The sequence below is a fragment of the Malaclemys terrapin genome, chromosome 1, assembly GCF_027887155.1.
Source record: "Malaclemys terrapin pileata isolate rMalTer1 chromosome 1, rMalTer1.hap1, whole genome shotgun sequence".
Taxonomy (NCBI): Eukaryota; Metazoa; Chordata; order Testudines; family Emydidae; genus Malaclemys; species Malaclemys terrapin.
In genome coordinates this window covers 193,912,738-193,926,209 of record NC_071505.1, presented here as the reverse complement: position 1 = coordinate 193,926,209, position 13,472 = coordinate 193,912,738, and the positions used below count along the sequence as shown (strand labels likewise).

The 13,472-nt window shown below is 42.5% G+C and overlaps 1 protein-coding gene across 1 annotated transcript in view; it reads left to right on the top strand.

Moving 5' to 3' along the window:
* LCA5L (lebercilin LCA5 like) overlaps positions 1-13,472 on the top strand; it is a 36,775-nt gene that overhangs the window by 19,299 nt on the left and 4,004 nt on the right. The window contains exons 5-7 of the mRNA XM_054049293.1: positions 522-615; positions 11,605-11,714; positions 12,072-12,195. Coding sequence (XP_053905268.1) covers positions 522-615; positions 11,605-11,714; positions 12,072-12,195 — 328 coding nt within the window. The remainder of the gene's footprint in view (positions 1-521; positions 616-11,604; positions 11,715-12,071; positions 12,196-13,472) is intronic.

Sequence of the window (13,472 nt, the reverse complement as noted above, 5' to 3'; positions counted from 1 at the left end):
CCAAACTGGCAGAGAAAACGGGCTCAGAGGTAGTTTCAGCACATCAGGTGACAGTCCCAAGGGGGTCTCTGTGGCCCAACCCGTCACATCTCCATCTCTTGAATGTAATGTTATTAAAAATGGATATGAAAGAACATAGGTGTGTGTTAAGGCTTAAAAGAGATTAGAATTCAAATTCTGAGTTAGATCACTGAAGAAAATGAGATTGCTAGTTCCCATTTATGAACATCACAGGCTCACTCCCATTGGCACAATTCACCATGGTTGACAGTTTCTGTCCAAGAAAGGCTTTGGACTGGAATGTGAGGATTTTCACATTTGAATTAGGATCAAAGTGTATTGGTACAGCAATGTGTTAAACCTTTTATAAGGTGTCTGCCTGCAGAGCGTTTGTCTCAGGCCAGAGCTACTTGTTCTCTATTTTCAGGAACATTATTACACTCATTAACATTTTTTTAAGATGAGGCACTGGAGTTGGTGAAAGGTAATCATGAAGTTTGATAGTGTGGATCTTTTTTTAGGAAAAGGAACGAGAAGTTGGTATAAAAAATATCTATGCAAATCGAATGTTTAAAAGTCTACAGGACAAAGCTGACCCAGTACCTCGCAAAAAAGGTACTGTATATCTGTAATATTTTTATTTTTATATATTTTAGTGTTGAACTTGCATTGCTTTATAATTGGGACATAATGGGATACATTTTCTAAAACAGCGACCTCAATTGCACCTGTAAATATGCAAAATGGGTTCTTGTGCCTGCAGTTACCCATTTGGACACACAATTACTTTTCTTTGCTCATATGGCTGCAACTAAATAGTTTCTGAATTTCTGAATATTTCTGAATATTTAACTCAGTTTATGTAAATGAACCTTGGGCCAATTTTTACCTTTAGTTAGTGACATTTATATAGACTATACAGTATATGATACTGTGTCTGTTAATACTTACAACAGTTTTGGAAAATAAAGTGTAATAATGATGAGACGTAAGCAGTGTTTCTGCCTTAAGTACATAATCTCTGCATCATTACATTATTAGCATTCAAACAGTATTTCATATTACTGCATCATAGATTTTGCGTAGTATGTTTGAACGTAGCTGTGCCCTCTAACATCACTGTAGTTAAGGTTATGTCAGGGATTTATTTGTAAAATCTGGTAAGTATTTAAATTTATAATTTGTCTGCAAAAATTATTCTGGCCTGAAATCTAGCATTTGATTAGTCTAGAAGCAAATTTGCCTTACCCATTTCTTAAAAATCAGATGGGCAGTTTTAAAATGATATAAACACTATTTCTGATGGCGTGTGTGTAACCAAATATCAGAGGGGTAGCCGTCTTAGTCTGGATCTGTAAAAAGCAACAAAGAGTCCTGTGGCACCTTATAGACTAACAGACATATTGGAGCATAAACTTTTGTGGGTGAATACCCTCTTCGTCAGACGCATGTGTCTGACGAAGTGGGTATTCACCTACGAAAGCCTATGCTCCAATATGTCTGTTAGTCTATAAGGTGCCACAGGACTTTTGTGTAACTAAGATAACTCAAAAACTAAGATAAAATACCAGCATTTTTGATCCAATCTTTACAAGTTAGTGGTTTTAGAAAATCAGATCTCTGGGATTCAGAGTGCCCCCTAAATCTAATTGGGTTTCTGCTGAGTCAGTCAATCTGAATCAGACAGAGCCAACAACATCCTAAGAATTTTGGTGAGAAGTCCTCTCTGTGATGTCACAGGCCTTCGGTACCTTTGTTTCAGGTGGCTTTTTACAGCAATTGCACTTCAGCTGAAATAGTTTCTGTGAAGAAAAATTTCAGTTGGAAGCTTTTACTCTTATATTTGCTCCATAAGATGAGTAAAGGTTTGGACAAGGTTTGTAAGAGGTGTGTTGTAAATTTCTTCAGTAAATACTGCCAAATATCCTGCTAAGAGGACAGGAGTAAGATATTTCTAGGCTGCTGCATCCAATCCAGTCAGAGGCTTCCCTCCCCTCAGTTCTAATAAGGTAAAACTCTGTACCTCACGCTACACTTCATCTAGCTCAAGCCTCACTCATTTCTACTCTCAATTTATAGAGATGTTTCCCATGGCTATGGAAGAAATCCATTACACGCTTATCTGCCTGTCACGATATCCAATCACTGAATTATATCTTTTGTCACCTCTCCCTCTGCCAGTCATCATGTGCAATAAACAAGGATGGTTATTGCAGTTTTGTTTGACACTTTCCACCCCGATCTAATTGTCATATCCAACAGTGTCTTTTGTATATATATTAAATGTTCAATATCTTATGAATGCATACATGAGTTATTATGTGTTTATGTTGTTTGTCTGATAGCCTTTTTATGTGATGCTTCCATTCCACGAGTTAGAATGTTTTTGGAGAACAGAAAGTACTGGATTTTTGCTGTTGTTTCTAAAATATAGCATAGGTATTATAAGATATGCATGATACTGTATGAACTCACTGCAAATATACAGATGTTTTAATTTTTTTTCAATATTCATTTAATGAATAGTTTCCTGAATGATTCTATCATTTCCCCTAACTGACATTTCAAATAGGGAGGAACCCTTTTCTAGGAGGGCTGGTTTCCAGTCACAGAGAAGGAAACATTTCTTGGTGTTTACTTACAGTGCCATGTAAATAATAATAATAATTAATAATAAAAAGAGAAGACCCAAATAGAAACTGGATGAACAAATTTAAAATAAATTAAGGACATTCAAGTGGCAACTTCAAAGGCTATTTTCCTAGCCCTTAAGCCCTGGAGATTCTGTTATACATTAATCTCAAAGATGCATAACTTCCCATGGCCCTTTCCCAGCTGAAGCTTCTAAGGGTATGCCTACACTACAGTCAGCACAGTGCCACTGTAGCACTGTAGAATAGGTGCTTCCTATATTGATGGAAGGAGTTTCTCGTCAATGTAGGTAATCCACCTCTCAGGCTTGTCTACACTTACCGGGGGATCGATGCGTGGCGATCGATGCATCAGTGGTCAATTTAGTGGGTCTAGTGAAGACCCGCTAAATCGACTGCAGATCACTCTCTCATTGACTCCTGTACTCCATCGGATCAAGAAGAGTAAGGGGACCCATTGACATTGCGTAGTGTGGACCCCGCGGTAAGTAGATCTAAGCTATGTCAACTTAAGTTACGCTATTCACATAACTCAAATTGCGTGGTTTAGGTTGACTTTTCCCTGTAGTATAGACAAGGCTTTGGCAGTAGCCAGGTTGATGGAAGAATCCTTTAATCAACTTAGCTGTGTCTACACCAGGGGTTAGGTTGACCTAAATATGGGGTTCAGGGCATGAAATTCTTCATAGGCCTGATCATCACAGCTAGGTTGACCTGGTTTTTATGTGTAGACCAGGCCTTAGACTTGCATTTTGAGGGCGGAAGATCCCAGACTAGGGCTTGCTTCTAAACAGTATTTACAAGACTGATGATCACAGTGACAGGTTGTCTGAGAGGAGAAGGGGGATTCTGTTTTTCTTTGGTTAGCTTCATAGATTCCAAGGCCAGAAAGGACTATTGTGATCATCTAGACTGACCTCCTGTATAACATAGGCCATAGAACTTCCCCAAAATAATTCCTAGAGCAAAGATTTTAGAAAAACATCCACTTTTTATTTAAAAATTGACAGTGATAGAGAATCCACCACAATCCTTGGTAAATTGTTCCAGTGATTAATTACTCTGTTAAAAATGTATGCCTTATTTCCAGTCTGAATTTGTCTAGCTTCATTGGATTATGTTATACCTTTCTATGCTAGATTGAAGAACCCATTACTAAATATATATTCCTATAGGCTGTTTTCAAGTCACCCCTTAACTTTCTCTTTGGCTATGTCTACACTACGGACCTTACAGCGGCAAGCTGAACTGCTGCAGCAGTGCCACTGTAAGATCTCCTCTGTAGCCACTCTGTGACGGTGGGAGAGTACTCTCCCGCCTAGGGTGACCAGATGTCCCGATTTTATAGGGACAGTCCTGATATTTGGGCCTTTCTCTTATATAGGCTCCTATTACCCCCCACCCCCGTCCCGATTTTTCACACTTGCTGTCTGGTTACCCTACTCCCGCCAGCATCATTAAACCACCCCCAATGAGCAGCAGTAGCTATCTCTGCAGGAGAGCATCTCGCGCTGACATAGCACTGTCCACACCATCACTTTTGTCAGTGAAACTTTCGTTTGTCAGAGGCTGTTTTTTCACATCCCCTGACCAACAAAAGTGCTAGTGTAGACAAAGCCTTTGTTAAGCTAAATAAATTGAGTACTTTGAGTCTCTCACAATAAGGCATGTTTTCTAATCCTTTAGCCGTATTAAAATGCATATTGGTTGCTTGCACCTAGTTTACCAAGTTTAGTTGTCATAAACAAAGTTTAAACAGACAATCAGAGAGATTGCAATAATTGAATTGTTAGAGATCCTCCTTCCTAGTTGTGTCAGTCAACAGATAAGAGTACACTAGAATCCACAGTATTTTCTTCATATGGATGTTCAGACAGTTACATGAGCTATATCCCTGTGGATAAAATTACTTCTGAAGAGCAATTTCCCCCCTTTGCAATAATACAAGATTCACCAAATGATAAATATTTATCAACAATCTCCAGTAGATACCTCCACACACTGCTAAAGATGTGCTCCCCTTGGTTGTGAAGTACACATACTGATCATTGTGCTATACTACCCATATAATCCATATATTCATCATGGACAAAATATAAACATTCCCTGGAAATTGCATTTCATATAAGCTTGCAGGGGCTGTTGCTATCCTCCATGGCTATAGTTTTTGAAAGAAAAGAAAACAATTTTGTTTAAATGGAAAAAACAAATGAATGGATTTCTGAGCCCATTAGCCCTTGCACACGAACCTGAGACACAAATATTAGTCTGGGTTAGGGGAAGAAATTTTTGTGCAGAAGCCCTTTGTTAAAATATTGGCAACATGTTGCTATCCCTAAATTGGAAAACTAAACTGGCACGTCTTTGATGAGGGGCAAATACTTAAACTTCATTTGCTAGAAGCTATCATAAGGAAACTTTCGCTTCTGTGAATATTGCAGAGTTCTTAGAAATTGAGTGGCAATATGCAGACTTACTGTTGTGTTCTGTTTATTCCTTTCCTAACATACTGCCTCTACTGAATGTCTGAATCCCAGTAAGAAAAGTGTTAGCTGGCAATTCATGTTGTGGGATTTAAAGACATGTCACTGCCTGACACTGGCCCTGTAAAAAGGAGGAAGGCTAGTGCACCTTTGCCTTAGCAGTACACTCCAATCTGGCCAATTAATTGGGCTTAAAAGCGGGTACCTGGGCCTTAGGGGAAGGGAGACCCAGTGAGTTAGGAGGGAAGAGCTGACAAAGCCAGGAGACTGTGCTTCCTGGGCGAAGGCTGAAGGCAGGAGAGCAGCAAGAGGGATTTGCTGGCTGGTGTCCCCAAGCCAGAGGGCCAGGGCTGAAAGCCATAGAGCAGCTGAGGGAGTTGCCTGCTGGCTCTAAGCTGGAGAGCTGGAGCCAAGGGCCAGAGAAGGATGAATTCAGGGAGCAGCAAGGACAGAGGTGAATTAAGATTTATTGGGGCTCTGGGCACAAAGAACATTTGCCCCCCCCCCCCCCCCAAGCCCTGGGAGCCCAAGGGTGCCAGAACGGGGCCACGCCCTCCCACTATTTAACATGTGCATAGTAGCCCTGGGCAGGCATGGAGTTGTGGTGGCATGGGTGTACTTTGGGGGGAGGGTTGCCCTCCCCAACTGCAAGCCTCAGGCCAGAGGCAACAGGAAGAGCAGTGCCACATGTGGCTGCTGCCTCAGGCACAAAGCCCAGGCAGCAGTGCAGGGGCAGCCTCTCAACAGGAGGGACCCAGTAGTGAGTGGGGGGCAGATTGGCAGCTGGAGCCAGGTGCAGGCACTGAGCAGGCCTGGATGGAGTGTGGCGGCCATTGAGGCCGGGCCAGTAGCAGTAGGAGCTGCACTGAAGGAGCCTTCCCTGCCCAGTTCCTTGCTGCCTGTGACCTTTCTGGGGCTCCTTGCCACCTCCCAACTGGGCCAGGGCCTCCTCTCCCTGCAGAGCACATCTGTAGGCCTGGGGGAGGGGGCAGGCGGCTGGACTGGAGTCCCCACCCATGAGTCCCACAGGCAGGGGTAGCCCTTGGGGGGCAGGGACATGAGCTAGGGGCTGTTCTCAGGCACCCTGGCCTCCATCCAGGGCAGGTGGAGAGTCTGGGGCTCCCCACAGCCACTCAGGCTCCCTGAGCAGCTCTTACCATTGCCCGGCTCTGGCTTCTGTTCTGGCCGGGTATCAGGGCCATGGTGGGGGGTGCGGGAGGGAGAGGAGGAGCAGGAGGTGGGGCCACAGTTCCAGGGCTGGTGGCCCCCACACTTCTACCCAAGTTTTGGTGCTCCTGAAGGGACCCCTAAATTTGCCAGGCCCCCAGGGCATGGGACCCATTGGCCCATGAGTTAATCTACCACTGAGCAAGAAGCTTACTTGCTGACATCTCTGGGGCCAGAGAACACGACCCAGAGGCACCATGAGAGAGTCTGGGGGAGTGAGGAATGTTCTCCTGGGAAAGGTGATCTCCTAGCAGAGAAACAGTGGGGGTTCATGCTGGGAAGAGCAGTGTTGCACTCCAATTGGCTGAGCTGGGGTTGCTGCTGTCCTTGCAGAGGGACAGAAGAAGGCCAACAAGGAGCCTAGGTGTGGTGGAAGACACCAGAGCAGGGGTCAGCAACCTATGACACACGTTCCGAACGAAGGCTGCACACAAGATGATTTTGAGTGGCACTCACACTGGCCGGGTCCCAGCCACCAGTCCTGGGGGCTCTGCTGCCATCCTGGGGTCCTACCGCTGGCCCCCTGCCACCCGGGGTCCCATCCGCCGGCCCCACTCAGCCCGCTGCCGGCCCCGGGTCCCAGCCACCAGTCCCAGAGGCTCTGTTGCCATCCTGGGGTCCTGGCCGAAAGGTTACCGACCCCTGCATCAAAGTATGGCACTGATGGGCTCCCAGCAGATATGATGGGAGGGTGCTTGCTGAGAAAGTGGGATTTTTAAGAGCTATATCCACAGGGTGTGGAAAATGGACTGTGTTTGGGACTCTTGTTGAGGACTAATTGAGCTATGTTTTGGTAATAAACCACGTGGATGGACTAGAGGATAAGCTTGCATGGAGTTACTGGGGACTCAGGGGACTGAGGCAGGTGTACTTGTCATATTGTGGGGGGGAAATGGATGCTCCAGGTAGGGCTGCCCTGTGACAAAACACATATCCCCATTTCCCACCCAGAGTTGGGTAACTTTTTTTTAGTTATGACATGTTGGCTTCAAATTTTAGTTACACGGCAATAATAAAGTTTTACATTAAGTCTTACTCTTGTTTTGTTGTTGCACTGTTGTTCTACAGTGTTACTATTATTTGAGTTCTTTTTCTGATTGCATGAGATGAGGAAGCTCTCATGTGGGGAGAAGTCTGTGATTTTACGTATGGGGGAAGAGTTCTGACAAAGGTCTGAGGGCTGGTACCTTCGCCAAATGGGTTTGGTTCTGAGCCTACCAGTTAGGACTGATGATTTAGAACCCAGAACTGGAAATGCCAAGTAACTTGTCTTCTGTCCACATCCTGAGTTGTTTTTCCCATGATCACCTTGATCGATCAGTCCATCAGCCCTCACAAAGAGAGCGCCAATCACAACATGTCATTGGTGTTGTTCTAGCCAGTCCTTCAGCCACCCACGGGCCAGGCTGTCAGTGGCACTTGCCCATGATATGTTAAGAAAAAAGATATGCTCTGCCTCAAAATGGCCATTTTCTATTTTTTTCATTTGTGAAAAAAGACTAATTATATTTTTCTTCCCTCGTGGATCAAGAATGAAACATATGTGGGGTACTTCTTCCATGTCTTCTATTCCCCATTGTGACAAACTCTATGAAGAGCAGACAGTAGGCCTAGGATGAGGTCTCTGTATGTGCAAATGCATATATAGTGCAGCATTTTTGTCCTTAATCCCAGGAAACTAAGTAAATTGACAGTTTCTTCATTAGAATCCCCTCAACAGTTTTTTCACTTGTGAGAGAATAGATTGAGCCTCACGGGTGTTGCGTGTCTGAGTTAACAATTTGAGATTGTCGAAATAACAGGCTCAATTGAAATTATTTAATCTGAGATTATCAATCAGAGATTAGTAAAGCACTATACAGAATACAGAAATAAATAGATACATTACTACCCTTTGTTGTCAGACTAAGAGCTGGATATGTGTCTGTCCTGCATTTGGACATGCAGTTTTCGTTCCCCCAACCTAAATTTTCAGACAAAGGAAACCTAGTTGCCAAGAATATTCTCCCAGAAACATATATTGTGATGTCATTTCTATAGAGTCTCAGTTTACCTGACTCATATGAGAAGGCATGATTATTTACAGCTGAGAGGACTAACAATTCTTCAAGTTAATATCTCTCAGTGGGTCTTTCTTACCCCACAATCATTCTTCCATATTGATTTCCCCAACAGAAAACATCTGACTGCTATAACAATAATCTCTTATTAGTTTTCCTAGTTTAAATATGCTTATGTCAGCATTATATATATATATATATATATCCTATCTCCTAGAACTGGAAGGGACCCAAAAAGGTCATTGAGTCCAGCCCCCTGCCTTCACTAGCAGGACCAAGTACTGATTTTGCCCCAGATCCCTAAGTGGCCCCTCAAGGATTGAACTCACAACCCCTGGGTTTAGCAGGCCAATGCTCAAACCACTGAGCTATCCCTCCCCCCTGAGAAACAGGAGGGAGCATGAAGCCAAGGGTTTGAAGGGAGGTCTTTAATTAATTAATGGAGATATCATATATATATATATGTGTATATATATATATATGTATATGTATGTATGTATGTATGTTAAGGAGATGGTTTTCCACGAACATGAAGGTGCCCTAGAGTTATTAAATACAGCATAATGAATGAATTTCTGAATAGGATTACTTATTGGTCAAAACCAGTTTTCTAGGCCTTAGAATTTAGACATACTCTTTGCTGAAGATAAAGATCTAAAGAATAGTTAATATATATAAATGAATCAAATATACAGAAATAAAGAACTAAAGGTATTACTGTTTACTAACAGGTACTAACATAAGGGACATCTAAATCTCTAGCTCCCCCTAGTCCTGAATCTAAGAAATTCTCAAAGGACTTCTGCTGACAAGGCTTTTAAAACAACTCAGTAATACTCACCAAAGATTCAGAAAGAAAAGGAAGGTTCTCTATAGCAGTGGCTCTCAATCTTTCCAGACTACTGTACCCCTTTCAGGAGTCTGGTTTGTCTTGCATACCCCAAGTTTCACCTCACTTAACTACTTGCTTACAAAATCAGACATAAAAATACAAGTCTCATAGCACACTATTACTGAAAATTGCTTACTTCCTCATTTTTACCATATAATTATACAATAAATCAATTGGAATATAAATATTGTACTTACGTTTCAGTGTATCGTATATACAGCAGTATAAACAAGTCATTGTCTGTATGAAATTTTAGTTTGTACTGACTTCACTAGTGCTTTTTATGTAGCCTGTTGTAAAACTAGGCGAATATCTAGATGAGCTGATGTACTCCTGAAAGATCTTTGTAATCCCTCAGAGGTATGTGTACCCTGGTTGAGAACCACTAATCTATTGGACCATTGCCACCGTAACTGTCCATCACACTGGTCCAAACTCCTTAAGAAATAATTTCCAAAATGCTAGCTATGAAGATCTTTCCTAGCTACCACCCAGCAACAGTTCAAGGAAGACAAAATAAAGCCAACATCAGGAAATCATGCTGCAGCATGGGCGCCAACTGTTCCCGGCACCGGTGGGTTCTCGCACTCCCCCGGCCCCGCCCTGACTCTACCCGCCCCGCCCCATTCCAACCCCTTCCCCAAAGTCCCCGCCCCAACTCCACCCCCTCCCTGCCTCTATTGGACCCCTCCCCAAATCCCCACCCCGGCCCCGAATCTTCCCCTAAGCATGCCGCGTTCCTCTTTCTCCCCGCTCCCTCCCAGCGCTTGCCACTGCAAAACAGCCGTTTCGTGGCACAAGCACTGGGAGCCAGGGGGGAAAAGCGGGCACGTGGCATGCTCCGGGGAAGAGGCGGAGGTGAGCTGGGGTGGAGGGGCGGGGAGCTGCCGGTGCATGCAGAGCACCCACCAATTTTTCCCTGTAGTTGCTCCAGCCCCGGAGCACCCACGGAGTTGGCACCTATATGCTGCAGCAATGCTCTGGTTTCAAACCGAGTGTGCTAGATGTAGAAATACTCACGCTGCATCCTCCCATTACTGGTTTAACCAATTTATTTGCTACTCTAAGTTATTAACATCAGAAATGCTCTGATAAGGAAAAGGAAACGCTGACAACTTTGTGTTCAATAAATGAAGCCCTCATGATGGCACCTTTTTTTTTTTTTCCTTTCTGCTATGTTTTTGTACCCCCCACTTGAGGCTAGATTCTCAAAAGGTCTATGGGTGTTGCACCCTGTCGTCTAGTGAAATTCACAGCCCTTTTTAGGCATGGAGGGAGAGTTAGTTTTTAAAAAAAGAAATTCACAGAAGCCTGCATGCTGGGCAGGGAAGCCACTTTAAGCTAATCAGAAGGAGAGGAGTGGGGCTTAGGCCCCATCTCTTAAAGGAAGTTAGGTGCCTTCCTCCACTTCAGATTCACTGAGTTAGGCATCTAAGCCAGTTCAGTTTTTTCTCATGAAAAATCAGGAGGTAGCATGAGGCAGTTATAGGCAATAGCCCAGAGGCTAGGGTGTTAACCTAGGCTATAGAAGACCCAGGTTCCAGTCCCTCCTTTGCTGGACTTGAACTCAGATCTCTCATATAAGTGCCCTAACCAGTGGGCTCTTTCAGTCTCTCCTGTTGAAGCTGTTCCCACTTTGAATAATAATTAAGTATTCATTGAGCCAAAGAGAGTATGAGAATGACCCTATAGTCCATTGATTAGGGTACCCACCTACAAGATGGGGCTTCAAGTCCCTGCTTTAAATCAGGAAGAGTGGGGACTTGAGCCTCAGTCTCCCACATTGCATGTGAGTGCACTAACTACTGGGCTATTGGTTATATGAGGGAAAATGGACACCACGACCATTGCCTTTTGTGTCAGGTGAGAGGCCATGGAAAACCTAGTTTGTGAAACTTGGCAGGTCTTAGACATGAGCTAGGGCAACATCAGGACTAAAGTGGCATTGTATATGCGTGCTGACAGAAGCTTAGGTCCCTACGGGACTCCTCTGGTGGAAACTTAGGCACTTATGGAGGTTAGCCAGCAGCTGAATAGTGTTTTGGGGAATGCCAGTGGTGCCTGTTTTATCTGTGCAGATTTTGATAGACGCTATTACAGACCTCTTCTGCCTTATGTTTCTTTATAAAATTGCATTATGGGAATAAAGGAATACATACCTGGAGCTAGAGATGTTTAAAATAATAGATTTCCATACCAATATTGGTTTTACAGGTATTACCTGTTTCCAAATATTGTACTGTTTCAGAAACTCTTGTGCTTCCCGTTAATACTTGCTCTTCTTTCTACAGGTGTTAGTTTAAGCAAATCAGTACAAGTAAATAAGCAGAATTTTAAATCAGCACAGGTTTCACATCATCAAAATCAAGGAACAGTCAAGAGTGCAGCTCTATGCCTAGAGGTATGAAACATTTGGATCCCATTTAACCTCAATATTTCTAATGTGTTTGCTCCTATATCATACTTTATTCCATAATTTTCAAGAACTTTTTTTCCAAATATCCTTAATTTCAGTGTGTTCTGAAGATATATTGCATGCACCAGTTTTTAAAAAATATAGTGGTACTATTTTAAACATTTAAGGATACTTTTGTTAGGACAAAAATTACTATATGAAATAAATGTATGATAATCTAAATAGAACAGAAAATACCAAAAATAAGCATCTTGAGTCATAAAAAAATCATTTAATTGATCACACACTAACATAAGTGCAGCTTTTTTTACCATTATCTTTATTTTAAACTGTGAATTGTAGGGAAAAAAAACAACTGAAGACAGAAATCGAAAAGTAGAACCCTTTGAAGATACAAAACATAAGATAGAAATTGAACCAACCACGAAACCATCAAAGCAAGAAACTTTTAATAGAACATGTAGAGGTATACTTTTAATTTTTCATAACCTCATTTGATCTTATGCAAACAGAATGAATGAGCTACAGTACACTGGTATTACACCCTGCTATGATGGCTATTAGCCTGTATCTGACATACAACAAACAAGTTCAACAACAGTGTTAATACAAGCCACTGAAGTCCACCTTAGTGGTGCTGTAGCACTTACCGGTATTTAAGTAATTTAGAGGTGGTTTATATACGTCTGCACTCCTGGTCGTCTTATAGCATTCTTGGTGACAGTATGAAGAAAGCAGATGCCTTGTTTGAGCAGATAATGGACTATGATGGTTTTATTGACCATTTATGCTGATCAACTTGATCCTGAACGATAGGCCGCTGATCCCTGTCATCTTGCTTTCAGAAGGGTGGTTTCAGATGAGGTTTGAGAGACAGGCAATTTATGATGCTACTGGAACCTTGTCTAGAGTTTGTCTCAATCTACTTTGTCTCCCCAATTGTCTCAACAAGGATTGAGATCAGAGCCCATTTCCTCTCAAAACTTCCTTTTGGTTTGTCATACCCCAAAGGTGAACCAAAGCTACTTGGCCCTCTGTTGACACTGTTAATGCTTTTATCCCTGAAGAGGTATATCTGTTGTAGCTGCATGAACAAGGGGAACCCACCCTGCGAGAGTGGTGGTGGTTTCTTACTGAGCCAAAATCACTCTTTGGTGGTCTTCGGTCCTTTCTGTTTATTTCAGTAAATCTTTGATTGTTTTCACTTCCCCTTGTAATCTGCTTTTTCTTTAAGGTTGGGTTTTAGCTCATTTTATTGTTTGGCAGCGTGTAGTTCTCTTCAAGGCAGTGAGACCATCCCTATTTTTTTTAATTGTATAGCAACTTGATATATAAACCATGGGTGCTGTATGTGTGTATACTACCCCCCCCTCAAAAGAAACCAACCTACCAATGCCCACACTACAGAGCCAATACAGCTAGGAAATGATAAAGTAGAATCAATTCCACCTTATTCAACATCAACAAAATTGTCACTTAAGTTCCAGAATTCTTCATGATGGGTGATGATGCTGAAGACAAAAAGAACACAATTTGAGTTTAGATCACATGTTGAATTAGTTTGCAGGGCTGGTAGTTGGACTTTGTCATAGAGAAGTATATCACTTTTCTATGTTCACCCTTTACGAAATCATGGAGTATTAAAAATTATCATGAATAAAATTATTACATTTTTACACTGAATAAAGTTAAACATCTGGAAAAATATGTAGTAAAAGCCTAGATGCAAACTCTAGGGTCAAT